The sequence below is a fragment of the Scyliorhinus torazame genome, chromosome 2, assembly GCF_047496885.1.
Source record: "Scyliorhinus torazame isolate Kashiwa2021f chromosome 2, sScyTor2.1, whole genome shotgun sequence".
NCBI lineage: Eukaryota > Metazoa > Chordata > Chondrichthyes > Carcharhiniformes > Scyliorhinidae > Scyliorhinus > Scyliorhinus torazame.
Genome location: NC_092708.1, coordinates 121396711 through 121414172, shown reverse-complemented (window position 1 = coordinate 121414172; position 17462 = coordinate 121396711). Strand labels below are relative to the sequence as shown.

The 17462-nt window shown below is 47.0% G+C and overlaps 1 protein-coding gene across 2 annotated transcripts in view; it reads right to left on the bottom strand.

Annotated features, from left to right (window-relative positions):
• The window catches only part of LOC140391556 (mitogen-activated protein kinase kinase kinase 20-like), a 249041-nt gene extending 235616 nt beyond the window's left edge, over positions 1 to 13425 (bottom strand). The window contains exons 1-3 of one of the 2 annotated variants that reach the window (XM_072476180.1): positions 13305 to 13425; positions 12175 to 12356; positions 3914 to 4001 (exon numbers count right to left, since the gene is read on the bottom strand). In XM_072476180.1, coding sequence (XP_072332281.1) covers positions 3914 to 4001; positions 12175 to 12333 — 247 coding nt within the window. In that variant the 5' untranslated portion in view covers positions 12334 to 12356; positions 13305 to 13425. The remainder of the gene's footprint in view (positions 1 to 3913; positions 4002 to 12174; positions 12357 to 13304) is intronic. The other variant, XM_072476191.1, reaches the window with a different exon arrangement.
• Between the last annotated feature and the right edge of the window lie 4037 nt (positions 13426 to 17462).

The following is a 17462-nucleotide window of genomic DNA, read 5'->3' as shown; positions in this document are numbered from 1 at the left end:
CCATCAAATCCAGAGTGAAACACTTGACTAACCCAGCCCTTTTTAAGTCTTACCTGGTCCTTCACCCTCAAGTGAGTCTCCTGCAGCATTGCCACATCGGTTTTCAAACTTTTAAGATGCGCAAGCACCCTTGACCTCTTGACCAGACCGCCTAGTTCTCTCACGTTCCACCTGACGATCCTAACTGGGGGTCTCTCACCCCCCCCCACCCTTCTTATCCACCATCATAATACCACCAGGCCCTGCCCCATAAGCCTGACCCGCCCCTGTCCATTGTTAACATCGAACCCCTTCCCCCCCTCCCAAGAACATTTCCCCTTGAAAAAAACATCTCCCAGCATCAATCCCTTCCCCCCTCTCGCTCGCCTCGTAGGCCCATTTAGGCCTGCTGTCCAGGCTCCAACGTCCGCAGCCCTCCTCTCACCTCACCTCCATTCACTAGCTGACTTTAGTTAGCTAGCATGGGTGGCTCCCCCCGCTAAGATATATTGGCCCCTTCCACCCAGTCCCAGAGAAAGAAAAAAACAAAACCAACAATCCAACCCATACAATTCACTAACATAAGATTTAACCGTCACAACACAGAACGCAATCAACCCAACCATTAACTTGAACGCTGTAACAATGCAAAGAGAAGTAAATTACAATACACATTAGTAAAAAGAAAGTTGTAGCATTTATATATTTTCCAGCTGCCCAAACACAGTCCACAGTCTTTCTTCCAGTTCCGCTCCTCACATCTGTCCCAAGCTTTCTGCCCTCACGAACGCCTCAGCCATCTCCGCTGTCTCAAAATAAAAGTCTTATTTGGCGTTATATGTTACCCTCAGCTTCGCCGGGTACACTATACCAAATCACACCCCCTTTTTGTACAATGCCGCCTTCACTCGCCGAACACCGCTCGTCTTTTTGCCAACTCCACCGTCATGTCCTGGTAGATCCAAACTGCAGTACCATCCCACTGCACCTCACTGCTTCGCCCAGCTTAATACTTTCTCCTTCATGCAGAACTTATGGAAGCAGTTAATTACTGCTCTTGGCGGCTCGTTCACTTTGGGCTTTGGCCTTAATGACCGATGAGCTGTGTCTGGCTCGTACCGCGAGGGGTTCTCACCCTCCCCCATCAGCTCCGCCAACTTCTTAGCGAAGTATTGTGTTGGCCTTGGGCTCTCTGTCCCTTTGGGCAAGCCCACAATTCTCAGATTGTGCCGCCTTGAGCGGTTCTCCAAGTCCTCGAGCTTTGCTCGGAGTCCTCTGTTGATCTCCAACACCCTCCGCAGCTCATCCCCCATCAAGGTGACCTGGTCGCTGTGCTGCGACACGGCCTCCTCCACTTCCTTCATCTTCTCGCCCTGCTCTCTCACCTCGGCCGTTGTCTTTGCCACAGCTACCCTCATCGGGCAATTGCCTCCTCCACCAATGACTTCAATGCGACCGCCGTCTCCTTCCTCAAAGCCCCCATGTGCCTCGCAAACTGTATTTCCAGCTCCATCGCCATCACCTCGGTCATCTTCTCCACCGTAAGTAATGCGGCCTCACCATGCGGTTCGGCTTCCGCCATCTTGTCAGCACTTTTGCTCGTCCTCTCATTCAGCAAACCCGCGTTTCCTCCTTTCTTCGACGCTGTTCTTTGCATCCTTTAGCGGCTTATTGTTTTTCCTTTCTTTTCTTCCCCCTTTCACCCTCCTGTCCTTCAGCAATCTGATTTTTTTGGAAAAAAAGCAATTTTTCTTCCTTCACACAAAAAAAAGGGAAAAAGGGGAGGAAAAAAAAAAAAACTTCTCACCAAACTTCTTTCTCTTCTCCTTTACATTCCCCCAGAGCTCCCCTGGGACCGGACTTCAGCCTTCTTATTTCATCCTCGGTGGGAGCCATTTGATGTGGGACATCCCACCTACATTGCGCCCTGGCCTCGGGCCTGCCGCCTTGGCCTCCTTTTGGCTCCACCCCCGCTGCTCCGAACTCCGCGCTGCGCTGGTCCCAGCACCTCAGAACCCGCATCCGCGCGGGGTTCTTCGCCAGTTTTTAAACCGGCCCCGTTAGCTGCCCGTGACGGCCCCAAAGGCCGACGATAGTCGGGGAGGGGTGACCGATGAATCGGGGAAATGCCCGAAAGCGCCGCAAATCGTGGCCACCGGCGGGAGTTCTTCTTGATGCGGCCGCCCTGCTCGCATACGCCACCGGAAGTCGGTTATTATTATTATTATTATTATTATTATTATTATTAATAAGTTTATAAAGTATGCCTGGGACCACCAAGGGATCATGCAAATAATTTGCAGAGACAGAGTGTTATACTTCACACAATGTCTTTTTCAAATTCTTTTTATTGCCATGTTTCGTACTTATGTACATTTGCCGTCCGTTTTCATTTATTATACAATGTAGAAAAAAGGCTTTGCCCTACTTTTCTTTACATACTGTTGCCGCCTAGTTCGGCGTATCTTGCCCCCCGCCCCCTCCCCAGCAGCCTACCTTTCCATAACCACTCTTGGTCCTCGCCACGGCAGCACTCCCATCCCCCTCGATAAAATACACATCTAGTCCAGTAGCGGCCACACTGAAAACCAAGATGCCCCCCATGGCCCCCATAATTTCTCCACCTGGAGAAGATCAAATACGTCATCCGAAGGACGGAGGAGGGCTTCCTTACTGCATGGGGGCAATTTGTTGGCCTGTCCCAAAACCTCTTTGAGGCCAGCTACAGCCAGTAGAAAGGGAAACGGGGAGGATTAAAAAGGGAAAAGAAGAAAGGACAATAAAGAACATCAGGGGGACACAACCCGGGGGGGGGGGGGGGAGGAGGAGGCAGAGAGCCTGAGAGGGACAAAGTGAGACAACACTAGGGATTGGGGGGGGGGGTGGGGAGACCCTCCCCCAACACACAAATGGCATAATTAAGCTATCCACATTTTGGAAGAAGGCCTTGGGGATGAAGATCAGTATGGATCTAAACATGAAGAGGAACCTCAGCACCACGTTCATTTTGATCGTCTGTAGTCTCCCCGCCAGGGAGAGGGGGAGTGCATCCCACCTTTGTAGGCCCTTTTTGACTTCCTCCACCAGGCTGGTGAGGTTCCACAAGTGGAACCGTGTCCAGTCCCTGGCTATTTGGATTCCCAGGTATCAGAATCTATTTTGGGCTATTTTAAACAGGAACCCCTCCAGCTCTGCCCCTCTCCCATTTGGGTTCACTGAGAATGCATCACTCTTGCCCAGGTTGATTTGCAACCCGAGAAGGTTCCAAACTCTTTTTAAGGATCCGCATGATTGCTTTCAGTCCTTCCTGTGGCTTTGAGATGTACAGGAGCAGGTCATCCGCATAGAGTGAAACTCTGTGCTCTCTATCTCCTCTTTGGATGCCCTTCCAGCTTTGCGTGTCCTGTAAGGCTATCGCCAGGGGTTCGATTGCTAATGCAAACAGGAGCGGGGATAATGTGTCTCTTTGTAGCTGGAAGTATTCAGAGCTGGTGGTGTTAGTTCGAACGGTCACCTTGGGAGCATTGTCTCGGATACTCGGATGCAGTTTTTCAAATAGGGAATGAAGTTGGGGAACATATAAAAACAAACATGAATTTCTGGTGTATGACATGCAAGAAGACTTAGCATGGCATTGCACAGGCAGCACGGAGGCTAGTGGTAGCACTTCAGTCTCACGGCGCCGAGGTCCCAGGTTCAATCCCGGCTCTGGGTCACTGTCCGTGTGGAGTTTGCACATTCGCCCCGTGTTTACGTGGGTTTCGCCACCACAACCCAAAGATGTGCAAGGTAGGTGGATTGATCAAGCTAAATTGCCCCTTAATTGGAAAAAATGAATTGGGTACTCTAAATTTATTTAAAAAAAAGAATGGCATTGCACTAAAGCACTGATAATTTCAAGTTCAACTGCGCGCAATGTTATAAAAACACTTACCAGTTACTATGCCATAGTTGGGAGGCTCCAGGACAGCTCCGTAGAACTGAATGATGTTTCTGTGGCTCAGAACACTCAGAATTTCAGCCTAAATTCAAAATTAGAAAATACATTATTCAAACAGAAATCAAGTGAGATATATTAATACAAACAGCTGAAATACAATAAGAGGATAATAGAATTTCACTGCAGTAAATTTGGCTTTCCAGTTCCACCATCCATCAAGCCTTAAAGAGCCTGTACAATGGACTTATGCTGAGTGCATTGGGTTGAAGTGAAGACAAGCATCCAGCAGAGGGCAGTAGAGCGGAAATGCTGATTGGCTGTTGCGGGGGAAATTTGCATACGTCCGTGTGCTCACCCTAACTGAAGGTGGACCTCAGCAAGAGACCCTAGCTGTTCAAGTGAAGACAAGCATCCAGCAGAGGGCAGTAGAGCGGAGCTGCTGATTGGCTGTTGCGGGGGAAATTTGCATACGTCCGTGTGCTCACCCTAACTTGAAGGTGGTTTGTGGAGGAGCTGTTGTCAAGTGACACTTAAACCCGAAACACTTCTTCAGTGTTTCCCTCCCTACCCCCTCCTCAAACCAAAAAAACCCCCCAACCGCTGTTAAGATGAAGAGGAAGGCTCGAGGGCAGGTAGAAGTCGAAAGAAGTTGAACCGTGATGCCACAGCCTGCAGGTAAGGGACTGGCAAGTAGTTTTTCTCTTATTTTCCCGAGGGTGTTATCGTGCGGGGCGCAGAGGTTGCTGAGTGAGTTGCTGAGAAGGGGAGTGAATAACAGGTAAGCTCTTTCTTTCATTTTCTTTTTTTATCTGGAGGGGATGGCAGGGAAGGTAGTGCAATGTCCCTCCTGCAGAATGTTTGAGGTGAGGGCGCTGTCAGTGTCCCTGCTGATTTCATCTGTGGGAAGTGCACCCATCTCCAGCTCCTCAGAAACCGTGTTAGGGAACTGGAGCTGGCTGAACTTCGGATCATTCGGGAGGCAGAGGTGGTCATAGATAGAAGCTTCAGGGATGTAGTTACTCTGAAGAATAAAAATAGATGGGTGACGGTGAGAGGGGCTGGGAGGAAGCAGTCAGTACAGGGATCCCCTGTGGTTGTTCCCCTTAGTAACAAGTATACCGCTTTGGATACTGTTGGGGGGGGGGGGGGGGGACTTACCAGAGGTAAGTCATGGGGTACAGGTCTCTGGCACAGAGTCTGTCCCTGTTGCTCAGAAGGGAAAGGGGGAGAGGAGTAGAGCATTAGTCATTGGAGACTCCATAGTTAGGGGGATAGATAGGAGATTCTGTGGGAACGAGAGAGACTTGCAGTTGGTGTGTTGCCTCCCAGATGCCAGGGTGCGTGATATCTCGGATCATGTTTTCGGGATCCTTCAGGGGGAGGAGGCGCAGCCCCAAGTCGTGGTCCACATAGGTACCAACGACACAGGTAGGAAAAGAGATAGGGATGTAAGGCAGGAATTCAGGGAGCTAGGGTGGAAACTTAGATCTAGGACAAACAGAGTTATTATCTCTGGGTTGTTACCCGTGCCACGTTATAGCGAGACGAGGAATAGGGAGAGGAGTTGAACATGTGGCTACAGAGATGGTGTAGGAGGGAAGGTTTCAGATTTCTGGATAATTGGGGCTCATTCTGGGGTCGGTGGGACCTCTACAAACGGGATGGTCAACACCTGGACCAGAGGGGTACCAATATCCTGGGGGGGGAAATTTGCTAATGCTCTTCGGGAGGGTTTAAACTAGTTCAGCAGGGGCTTGGGAACCTGAATTGTAGCTCCAGTATACTGGAGGTTGAGAGTAGTGAGGTCATGAGTAAGGTTTCAAAGTAGCAGGAGTGTACCGGCAGGCAGGAAGGTGATTTAAAGTGTGTCTTCTTCAATGCCAGGAGCATCCGGAATAAGGTGGGTGAACTTTCGGCATGGATTGGTACCTAGGACTTCGATGTTGTGGCCATTTCGGAGACATGGATAGAGCAGGGACAGGAATGGTTGTTGCAGGTGCCGGGGTTTAGATATTTCAGTAAGCTCAGGGAAGGTGGTAAAAGAGGGGGAGGGGTGGCATTGTTAGTCAAGGACAGTATTACAGTGACAGAAAGGACGTTTGATGAGGACTCATCTACTGAGGTAGTATGGGCTGAGGTTAGAAACAGGAAAGGAGAGGTAACCCTGTTAGGGGTTTTCGATAGGCCTCCGAAAAGTTCCAGAGATGTAGAGGAAAGGATTGCAAAGATGATTCTGGATAGGAGCGAAAGCAACAGGGTAGTTGTTATGGGGGACTTTAACTTTCCAAATATTGACTGGAAACGCTGTAGTTCGAGTACTTTAGATGGGTCTGTTTTTGTCCAATGTGTGCAGGAGGGTTTCCTGACACAGTATGTAGATAGGCCAATGAGTGGCGAGGCCATATTGGATTTGGTACTGGGTAATGAACCAGGACAGGTGTTAGATTTGGAGGTAGGTGAGCACTTTGGTGATAGTGACCACAATTCGATTAAGTTTACTTTAGTGATGGAAGGGGATAGGTATATACCGGAGGGCAAGGGTTATATCTGGGGGAAAGGCAATTATGATGCGATGACTGATCACAAAGATGATTGATGCAGGTAGGGCAGTGGATGTTGTCTATATGGACTTCAGTAAGGCCTTTGACAAGATCCCTCATGGTACACTAGTACAAAAGGTGAAGTCACACGGGATCAGGGGTGAGCTGGCAAGGTGGATACAGAACTGGCTAGGTCATACTTAAAGTAAACTTAATCGAATTGTGGTCACTATCACCAAAGTGCTCACCTACCTCCAAATCTAACACCTGTCCTGGTGCACTGTAAATTCTACGATAATCTATGATAGAAGGCAAAGAGTAGCAATGGAAGGATGCTTTTCTAATTGGTGGGTTGTGACAAGTGGTGTTCCACAGGGATCAGTGCTGGGACCTTTGCTGTTTGTAGTATATATAAATGATTGGGAGGAAAATGTAACTGGTCTGATTAGTAAGTTTGCAGACGACACAAAGGTTGGTGGAATTGCGAATAGCGATGAGGACTGTCAGAGGATACAGCAGGATTTAGATTGTTTGGAGACTTGGGCGGAGAGATGCCAGATGGAGTTTAATCCGGACAAATGTGAGGTAATGCATTTTGGAAGGTCTAATGCAGGTAAGGAATATACAGTGAATGGTAGAACCCTCAAGAGTATTGAAAGTCAGAGAGATCTAGGAGTACAGGTCCACAGGTCACTGAAAGGGGCAACACAGGTGGAGAAGGTAGTCAAGAAGGCATACGGCATGCTTGCCTTCATTGGCCGGGGCATTGAGTATAAGAATTGGCAAGTCATGTTGCAGCTGTATAGAACCTTAGTTAGGCCACACTTGGAGTAGTGTTCAATTCTGGTCGCCACGCTACCAGAAGGATGTGGAGGCTTTAGAGAGGGTGCAGAAGAGATTTACCAGAATGTTGCCTGGTATGGAGGGCATTAGCTATGAGGAGCGGTTGAATAAACTCGGTTTGTTCTCATTGGAACGACGGAGGTTGAGGGGCGACCTGATAGAGGTCTACATAATTATGAGGGGCATAGACAGAGTGGATAGTCAGAGGCTTTTCCCCGGGGTAGGGGGGTCAATTACTAGGGGGCATAGGTTTAAGGTGAGAGGGGCAAGGTTTAGAGTAGATGTACGAGGCAAGTTTTTTACACAGAGGGTAGTGGGTGCCTGGAATTCGCTACCGGAGGAGGTGGTGGAAGCAGGGACGATAGTGACATTTAAGGGCATCTTGACAAATACATGAATAAGATAGGAATATAGGGATACGGATCAATGAAGTGTAGAAGATTGTAGTTTAGTCGGGCAGCATGGTCGGCACGGGCTTGGAGGGCCGAAGGGCCTGTTCCTGTGCTGTACATTTCTTTGTTCTTTGTTTGTTCTTTGATGAGGCAAGACTTAGGATGCATCGGATGAAGAGGAAAACTGCAGGGGATGGGCACAATGGAAATGTGGAGCTTGTTCAAGGAACAGCTACTGCGTGTTCTTGATAAGTATGTACCTGTCAGGCAGGGAGGAAGTGGTCGAGCAAGGGAACCATGGTTTACTAAAGCAGTCGAAACACTTGTCAAGAGGAAAAGGAGGCTTATGTAAAGATGAGACTTGACGGTTCAGTTAGGGCGTTCGAGAATTACAAGTTAGCTAGGAAGGACCTAAAGAGAGAGCTAAAAGCCAGGAGGGGACATGAGAAGTCTTTGGCAGGTAGGATCAAGGATAACTCGAAGGCTTTCTATAGATATGTCAGCAATAAACGAATGACTAGGGTAAGAGTAGGGCCAGTCAAGGACAGTAGTGGGAAGTTGTGCTTGGAGTCCGAGGAGATAGAAGAGGTGCTAAATGAATATTTTTTGTCAGTATTCACACAGGAAAAAGACAATGTTGTCGAGGAGAATACTGAGATTCAGGCTACTAGACTAGAAGGGCTTGAGGTTCATAAGGAGGTGTTAGCAATTCTGGAAAGTGTGAAAATAGATAAGTCCCCTGGGCCGGATGGGATTTATCGTAGGATTCTCTGGGAAGCTAGGGAGGAGATTGCTGAGCCTTTGGCTTTGATCTTTAAGTCTTCTTTGTCTACAGAAATAGTGCCAGAAGACTAGAGGATAGAAAATGTTGTCCCCTTGTTCCAGAAGGGGAGTAGAGACAACCCCGGTAACTATAGACCAGTGAGCCTTACTTCTGTTGTGGGCAAAATCTTGGAAAGGTTTATAAGAGATAGGATGTATAATCATCTGGAAAGGAATAATTTGATTAGAGATAGTCAACACGGTTTTGTGAAGGGTAGGTCGTGCCTCACAAACCTTATTGAGTTCTTTGAGAAGGTGACCAAACAGGTGGATGAGGGTAAAGCAGTTGATGTGGTGTATATGGATTTCAGTAAAGCGTTTGATCAGGTTCACCACGGTCGGCTACTGCAGAAAATACTGAGGCATGGGATTCAGGGTGATTTAGCAGTTTGGATCAGAAATTGGCTAGCTGGAAGAAGACAAAGGGTGGTGGTTGATGGGGATCTGTTTTGGGGCCACTGCTGTTTGTCATTTTTATAAATGACCTGGAGGAGGGCGTAGAAGGATGTGTGAGTAAATTTGCAGATGACATTAAAGTCGGTGGAGTTGTAGACAGTGCGGAAGGATGTTACAAGTTACAGAGGGACATAGATAAGCTGTAGCACTGGGCTGAGAGGTGGCAAATGGAGTTTAATGCAGAAAAGTGTGAGGAGGTTAAATTTGGAAGGAATAACAGGAAGACAGAGTACTGGGCTAATGGTAAGATTAAATGGTAACCTCCGGAAGGAGCAGCGCTCCGAAAGCTAGTGACATCGAAACAAACCTGTTGGACTTTAATCTGGTGTTGTAAGACTTCTTACTGTGCTCACCCCAGTCCAACGCCGGCATCTCCTCATCATGGTAAGATTCTTGGCAGTGTGGATGAGCAGAGAGATCTCGGTGTCCATGTACATAGATCCCTGAAAGTTGCCACCCAGGTTGAGAGGGTTGTTAAGAAGGCGTACGGTGTGTTAGCTTTTATTGGTAGAGGGATTGAGTTTCGGAGCCATGAGGTCATGTTGCAGCTATACAACACTCTGTTGCAGCCGCATTTGGAGTATTGCGTGCAATTCTGGTCGCCGCATTATAGGAAGGATGTGGAAGCATTGGAAAGGGTGCAGAGGAGATTTACCAGAATGTTGCCTGGTATGGAGGGAAGATCTTATGAGGAAAGGCTGAGGGACTTGAGGCTGTTTTTGTTTGAGAGAAGAAGGTTAAGAGGTGATTTAATTGAGGCATACAGGATGATCAGAGGATTGGATAGGGTGGACCGTGAGAGCCTTTTTCCTCGGATGGTGATGTCTAGCACGAGGGAACATAGCTTTAAATTGAAGGGAGATAGATATAGGACAGATGCCAGAGGTAGGTTCTTTACTCAGAGAGTAGTAAGGGCGTGGAATGCCCTGCCTGCAACAGTAGTGGACTCGCCAACACTAAGGGTGTTCAAATGGTCATTGGATAGACATATGGACGATAAGGGAATAGTGTAGATGGGCTTTAGAGTGGTTTCACAGGTCGGCGCAACATCGAGGGCTGCAGGGCCTGTACTGTGCTGTAATGTTCTACGCTTGATTGCAGCATCCATAGATCTGAGCACACATTCCAGGCTAGATTACAGAGTTGATGGATTATTCCAAGCATTACACAAACTGGAAGCTTTCAGACACAGTGCAGGATCTCTTGAGACTGACTGTTCTTGAACAATTGTTAGCACAGAAAGTAACGTTCTTCTGATTGCTAAGCCCCTGAAGTCAGCATCTCTTTAACAGAGGTGGGATCCAGGCTTGTCCTCCAGTGAGCCATCTCCTGGGCTGCCCTACACCTAATCAGTACAGAGAATTTCACGTTTAGGAGGACCCTCTGGGGCAACATTTATCCCGTCTGGGCTGCCTATTCCCATCCGGTTCCAGGGGTGATTATTGTGATTAATAACACAGTAATTGCTTGAAAGATACAGTGCATCAAATCGCATACACAATATCCCAATACGTCTGTAATAGAACTCCTGTATGGCATTAAGCATCCACACTGCTCCAAAGAGCATCAGTGCTAATTGCACTAAATCACAAGTTCAAAGTCTTGTGTTAGGACTTGTTCAAATGCAATTTCCCCCGGTGTATAAACTAGTACACTCACATTTCTCTAGAGTAGCAGTCATATTTACCTCCACCTTTTGTATTAATACAAGACACAAAGATGCCGAAGGTCTTTACTTCAAACACTGTTCCAGAATACAAATTGTACATTGCATTCTCCATTTCAGGATCAGCTATTGCTCAAGAGTCTCAACCACCCTTCCTAGAAGCTACTCAGCAGATTGCCTTTTTGTAAAAAAATACTTCCGACTTTAGCTTTGACAACCCTGACCCTTGTAGCCTCTTGGCATGTTAGCCCAATGTGCCAAAAGTATCTACTTCCTCTATCCCATTAAGTATAGTATCAGATGCGTCTTATTCAAGTTACCCTCTGCAACCCATTACCTTGAAGAATATTGAAAACAAATTTAATTTAGAAATGAATTTCTCTGCAGATTTTAAGAATATATGCAGACTTTTATTACTGTCAAGTTTCTGTATAATCAAAGCTGTTTCATCAAATCAATCTAACTGATTCTAGCAGCAACACTTCGCAGCATTGAAGGAGGCTGTAGGATCAGGAGAGCTGGTAAATATATTCTTTCATAATTTGTTACCAGCTTGCTCCATCTATTTATGTTGTCATATGATGATTGTCAGGTGTTTGTCAACTTAGAAAGACAGCTGCTTAGATCCCCGCGTAAAAAATGTCAGTCTGTTGTTCAACATATCTCTCTCCACAGCAGCATTCCTTGTGCAAACTCATGATGAGAAAACCAGAGTGGTCCTGAATGGCAATCCAACTATATCAAGCCAGCACGAAAAACACTCAATTCTCTTATTCCCCCAGGAATGGGAATGATTTGACTCAAGTACAGCAATGCTCAAAAGGTGACAAAGAGACTGAGCACTAATATCACAAAGTATCAAGTTTTCATGCAGTGGAAAATGATCAGGTTAAACTTGTCAACTGAACACGATTAGTTGCAGCACTTGTAATATGTGTCAACCATCAGAGTAGCCTGGGAACAAGGTCAACTTCCTGATTTTTACTGACCACTGAAGCCACAAGTCTAACAAGTTTACACATTTGCTGGTCAGAATTGCAATGATTAGTTTAGCTCAGTTGGCTGGACAGTTAATTTGTGACACAGAGCAAGGCCAACAGCGCGAGTTCAATTCCTGTACTGGCTGAGGTTATTCATGAAGGCCCTGCCATCTCAACCTCAGGTTAAATCACCACCAGTCAGCTCTCCCACTCAAAGGGGAAAGCAGTCCATGATCACCTGGGACTATGGCGACTTTACTTACTTCACTGATTAGTCAGGCAGCTTACAGGAGTGGAAATTTCAGGGAAATGTATTTAGTAGATGAATAGATTAAAAGGTAATATTAGTCCCATGGTCAGATTTGATGCACCCTTCAAACTGAAAGGGTGCGGGGAACTGGAACAGCCACAAACAACAATGGAATCTTTGTGAAGAATTACGGTAGTCAATAATTTAGCCTGTACTTATTCATGTCTTTTCCTATTTTAATAAAATGTGAAAATAGATTAATGGGAAGGGGAGCTATAAAACACAAATGATATGTCTAAACCTTACCTCTTTTTCTATTTTTAACAATTTCTTGACAGCCACCTCCTTGTCCTGGGATAACCATGTTGCTCGGTAGACACTGCCAAAACTCCCTCCACCACAATTTTCATGAAATTGCAAATCATCAAATTTGATTTGCAAAAACGATGGACTGAAGGACAACATTGGATACTGACAATTTCAAAAATCTGAAAAATATTAAAAAGTAATCAGTTAAAGAAAATGCAATTGACATCAGCACGCCTAGAACTGCAGAGTTCCACCACAGCAAGTTAACATCTTCAAATGTAAAAAAAAACAGATCCAAATCCAAAAGGAACAGTAACTTGTGCATGAGTAACAAACACAAAGTTTTAAAGTTTATTTGATCTAGGTGGCAACCATTGATGGCTGGGAGTATATTATCCCATGTTTTCCTTTTTAAAATTGTAGCCTTCCTGCACTGTAATTGTCGACTTCAAAAAAAAGCACCTCATTGACTGCAAAGCGCGCTGGGACATCCAGGAGCCTGGGAAGGCGCTATGGAAATACAGAAGGTCTTGCTTTTCCAATCAACCCACCCTCGGGCACAAATCCTGATGGGTGAAGACTGTCAGCTTGGAGACTGGATCCTGGCAGGCATGCGAACCCCCGGCTCTTGCCATCATTTCGCACAGGATGATCCCACTCTGGAGACACACCGAGGGGGCAGATATCAAACCCCCACCTCCCACCCAATGCAACCCTCTCACTTAAGGTGGCGACACTAACATTTAAAAAAACATACGACAGCACAGATTTCCTAAAACGGAAGAGCCACTTTAGTGAAACTTACGGCTACTCCCTGAAGTTAAAACATATATTAGTGGGAGGCGGTGTTGCCGAACCCCAGCACGCGAATCCAGTGTAATGTTTGGGATCCCGAAGTGAAAGTGGTTAAAAACCCCACCCAACCCAGTAAATCCCAGAGGGCACATGGACTTCCATATGACACAATTGCACAAGGCAAATCGGCAGTATAGTTTATAACTTCAGACATACTTAGAGCCACCAAACTTCCTCTGGTACTTTAACAGCACGCACATACAACATGATCATAAGCGGGAAGGGAGGGAGCGGAGGAAACGTCGATTTTCGGTTCGGGAAACATGTCTTACCTCCTACTGCACTTGCCCCGGCCTCCGACTGGGAATGAGGTGGAAGGGGAGCGAGGATCACTGCGAACAAGCGGATCAGGAGCCTCCCGCAGACCGAGAACCCGCCCCTTCCACCGGCAGCAGTGAAAGAGAGGCAGCACCTCCTGCAGGCAGCAAGCGGCAGAACCATTCAAATTGCCAACCTTGCCGGTGCTTGAAACTATTAATTACTTTGAGGTTGCCACATGGGATTGTGAACAGTTCTCTGGTCAAGGAACTTTTGATGTCCATCAACTAGGCTGGGGGAGGGTGCTACTTCCCCAAGGTTTCTGATATTTCCACCCACCAGACAAAGAATGAGAAAAGGTAATGTATGTATTAAATACAGTTCGCTCTTCCATTTTATATAATTGGATTTTAAATAATCCCAATGTATTTGCCTTCCTCTATACGTTATCCATTTATCAAAATTTGAGTAAAAGGTTTTCTGATTCCTTTCACTAGTATTAATACATGTCCAAGGCATACTTTGAAGTAATTGCTTAAGGCCACAATTTCTACACTAATAAATACTCTTTACACTATCTCTTACCATAAGAAAGAGCTCTCTTAATCAGCAATAGAAGAAACAATTTACTTAAATGTACAAATATTTTCCAGGAGGTGTATACAAGAGAAAGTAACAGTACATGGAAAAATAATGGTACGTGGATATATAGTCAACTGGATATAAATCAGAACTGAAATTACCTCTTTGGCCACCAATCTTTCTACTTCTCAACTTAATGCAGCAACAATCACCTGGAGGTTCCCCTCCAAGTCACTCACCACCCTGACTTGGAAATATATCGCCGTTCCTTCACTGTCGCTGGGGCAAAATCCTGGAACTTCCTCCCTAACACCACAGTGCACCCCAAGGACTGCAGCCGTTCAACAAGGCAACTCACCACCACCTTCTGAAGGGCATCTAGAGATGGGCAATAAATGCTGGCCTAACCAGTGATGCCCTCATCACGTAAATTAATTTTTTTTTAAACTCTATTGTGTGGCATCCTGAGCACTTCATTGTAGGAAAAAAGATTTGACTCGTAATGAATAAAGTGGAAATTTGCTGGAATGATATTTGGAAAGAGAGATCATTGTGACAAAAGGTGGCATGAAATTGGAGTTTTTTCTTCATTGTAGTACAGCAGATTAAGGGGGAATAATACAATTGGTATTTGTAAGGTTAAACAGTGAAAATTTATTCCCAAATTAGTAATAAGGACTTGCTCAGGATTACTCTACTAACTTCATTGATTTATTTGTTGAAGTAATGGAATTATTGCAATGAAAGGGTTAAGGTGTTCAAAAATTAAAATGTACTCATTCAAGTCTTCGCCTATTTCAATAAAACATGAGAATAGATCAATGGGAAGGTTGCTGTTTTATATATATGGAACTGACTGAATAATAGTTTTGTGAAGAAAATTGAAACCCATGCATTAAGAAGGGACAAAAGCTGTGTGGATACGTAACTGGTTGAGAGAAAGAGGGTAGTGTTGAGGAGTTGCTTCTCACACTAGAAGGAAGTGTACAGTGGTGTTCCTCATGAATTGGAGTCAGGACCAGTACTCTTTCTGATATATGTAATGAATTCAATTGGAGTATGCAGCACATAAATTCAGAGTTTGCAGATGATATGCAACTGAGAAATATAGTAAACAGTGAGGAACGTGAGCATGAACAACCTGAGGCCAGATGGAGGGGACAGGGCCAGTAGTTAGGTGCAACAGAGCACGGACAAGGGAGGGGGATAAGGAGGAGGACAACCAGGGTTTACCGTGAGGTGAGGGTGTACCGATTGCAGAGGTCGTATCTCATTATGATGGGTAATCAATGCAGAAGACGGCTCAGGAGGATCTGGGAATTTGTCGCCGAAATTTGTGCCATGCTCCAGTAGCATCTCTAGCTGCAGTCACTTGATCTTCGTGTTCTGCCAATGGCTCTCAAGGTCACTGTGGCTCTGAATTTTTATGCTGATTACTTTTTCCTGTGATCAGCAGACCTTTGCGGCATATCGCAGTCAGCCACACACAGCTGCATCAAGGGTAACCTATAAGGAGGTGATATATTTGGATGAGAAGCGGAACTTGACATAAGGAGCCGGCCGGTTAGATGGCAAACTGTTTAATCTGTGCGCCCTGATCCGTGCCAGGTGCAACGTGGTGGTTAAATGTGGTTAGCACTGCTGCCTCACAGCTCCAGGGTTCCAGGTTCGATTTCAGCCTGGGTGACTGTCTGTGTGGTGTCTGCACGTTCTCCCCATGTCTGCGTGGGTTTATTCCGGGTGCTTCGGGTTTCTCACACAGTCCAAAGATGTGCAAGTTAAGTGGATTGGTCATGCTAAATTGCCCTTAGGTTAGATAGGGTTGCTGGGTTACGGGGATAGGTGGAGGTGTGGCCTTAAGTAGGGTGCTCTTTCCAAGGGCCAGTGCATACTTGATGGGCCGAGTGACCGCCTTCTGCGCTGTAGATTCTATGATTCGCACCCCAAATCACCCAACCCGTGCTGAACCTGCCTGTGTCCGCCACTGCACTGCGTCCGGACTCCCCCCCACCCCCACCCCGAGCAAAAGTTAGAATATCCAGGAATATGTCTCACGAAAATTTGACCCTTATATCAAGCTTTTCATTACAAATCCTAATCACTCATAGTGGGAAGCACGGTAGCACAATGGGTAGCACTGTTGCTTCACAGCGTTAGGGTCGAGGTTCGATACCCGCTTGGGTCACTGTCTGTTCGGTGTCTGCACGGCCTGCGTGGGTTTCCTCCGGGTGCTCAGATTTCCTCCCACAGTCCAAAGATGTGCAGGTTAGGAGGATTGGCCATGCTAAACTGATTCCAGGATGAGGGATTACGGTCTATGAAAGCTTTTCTGTGCCCTCTCCAAAGCCTTCATTTTCCTTATTGTTGAATTGGAGACCATGGGCGGGATTCTCTCAGCCCGGGTCGGGCCGGAGAATCCCCGCGACCAGCACGAATCGCGCTACGCTGCCCCGACGCCGGCACGTGATTCTCTGCAGAGTGGAGAATCGGCGCCATTGGCGCTGGCATAGTTGGCGCACCGCCGGTCGGGGGCTGCTCTACGTGGCCGTCCCGACGATTCTCGGCCCGGGATGGGCCGAGTGGTCATCGTAGAAACAACGAGTCCCGCCGGCGTCGTCCGCACCTGCTCTCAGCCGGCGGGAACGTGCCGTGGAAGGGTCGGGGGGCGGCTCAGGGGGGGGGTCCGACGCTCGGGGTGCCTCCGATGTGGCCTGGCCAGCGATCGGAGCCCACCGATCGGTGGGCCGGCCTCTCTGTCTGGAGGCCTCCTTTCTTCCGTGCCGGGCCCTGTAGTCCTGCGCCATGTTGAGTCGGGGCCGGCACGTTGAAGGAAGCCACTGCGCATGCACGCGTTGGCGCCGGTGCCACTGCGCGTGCGTGGATCCCGCGACGCCCAGTTGACGCTGGGATCAGCAGCTGGAGTGGCGTGAACCGCTCTAGTGCCATGCTGGCCCCCTGACGACGTCAACACTTAGCCTCAGGATCACAGAATCCCGCCCAATAATCCAGCTGAGCCCAAAGTAGTTTTTAAAATTAAGGTTCAACATTAGGTCCCATTTTTTTTTACTCTGTTCTTCGATTGATAAAGCCCAGGACCCCACATTGCTTTGCGAACTTGTCTTGTTACCTTCAGAGATTAGTGCACAACCACCTAGCTCTCTCTCTTCTTGCACAAGCTTTACAATTGTACCACTAGCTTGTACCTTTCCTTATTCTTTCTACCAAAATGCATCAGCTCACACTTTTCAACATTGAATTTATTCTGCCACATGTCTGCCCATTCCACTTGTGTGTGTCCTCTTGAAGCTAATTGTTATCATCCACATGTTTTCCTGGGGTTGTTCAGATCAAAGTGCAAATTTCACATACCCACCTCATCTCAATGTTTGTGGAATTGCCCAAGTGCTTCTGGCAGGGGGATGGGAACCGATGCAGGAAGTCGGGGGGGAAGTAAAACGGGGACAGAAACAAAAGGCAGTAAGGGGGAAAGTGTAAGGCAGAGAAGCCATAGTCAAAAATCAAAAAGGGCCACAATACAGGGTACAGTGACTGAGGGGAGCTCAGTGAATAGGCAAAGTAATACTAAAAGG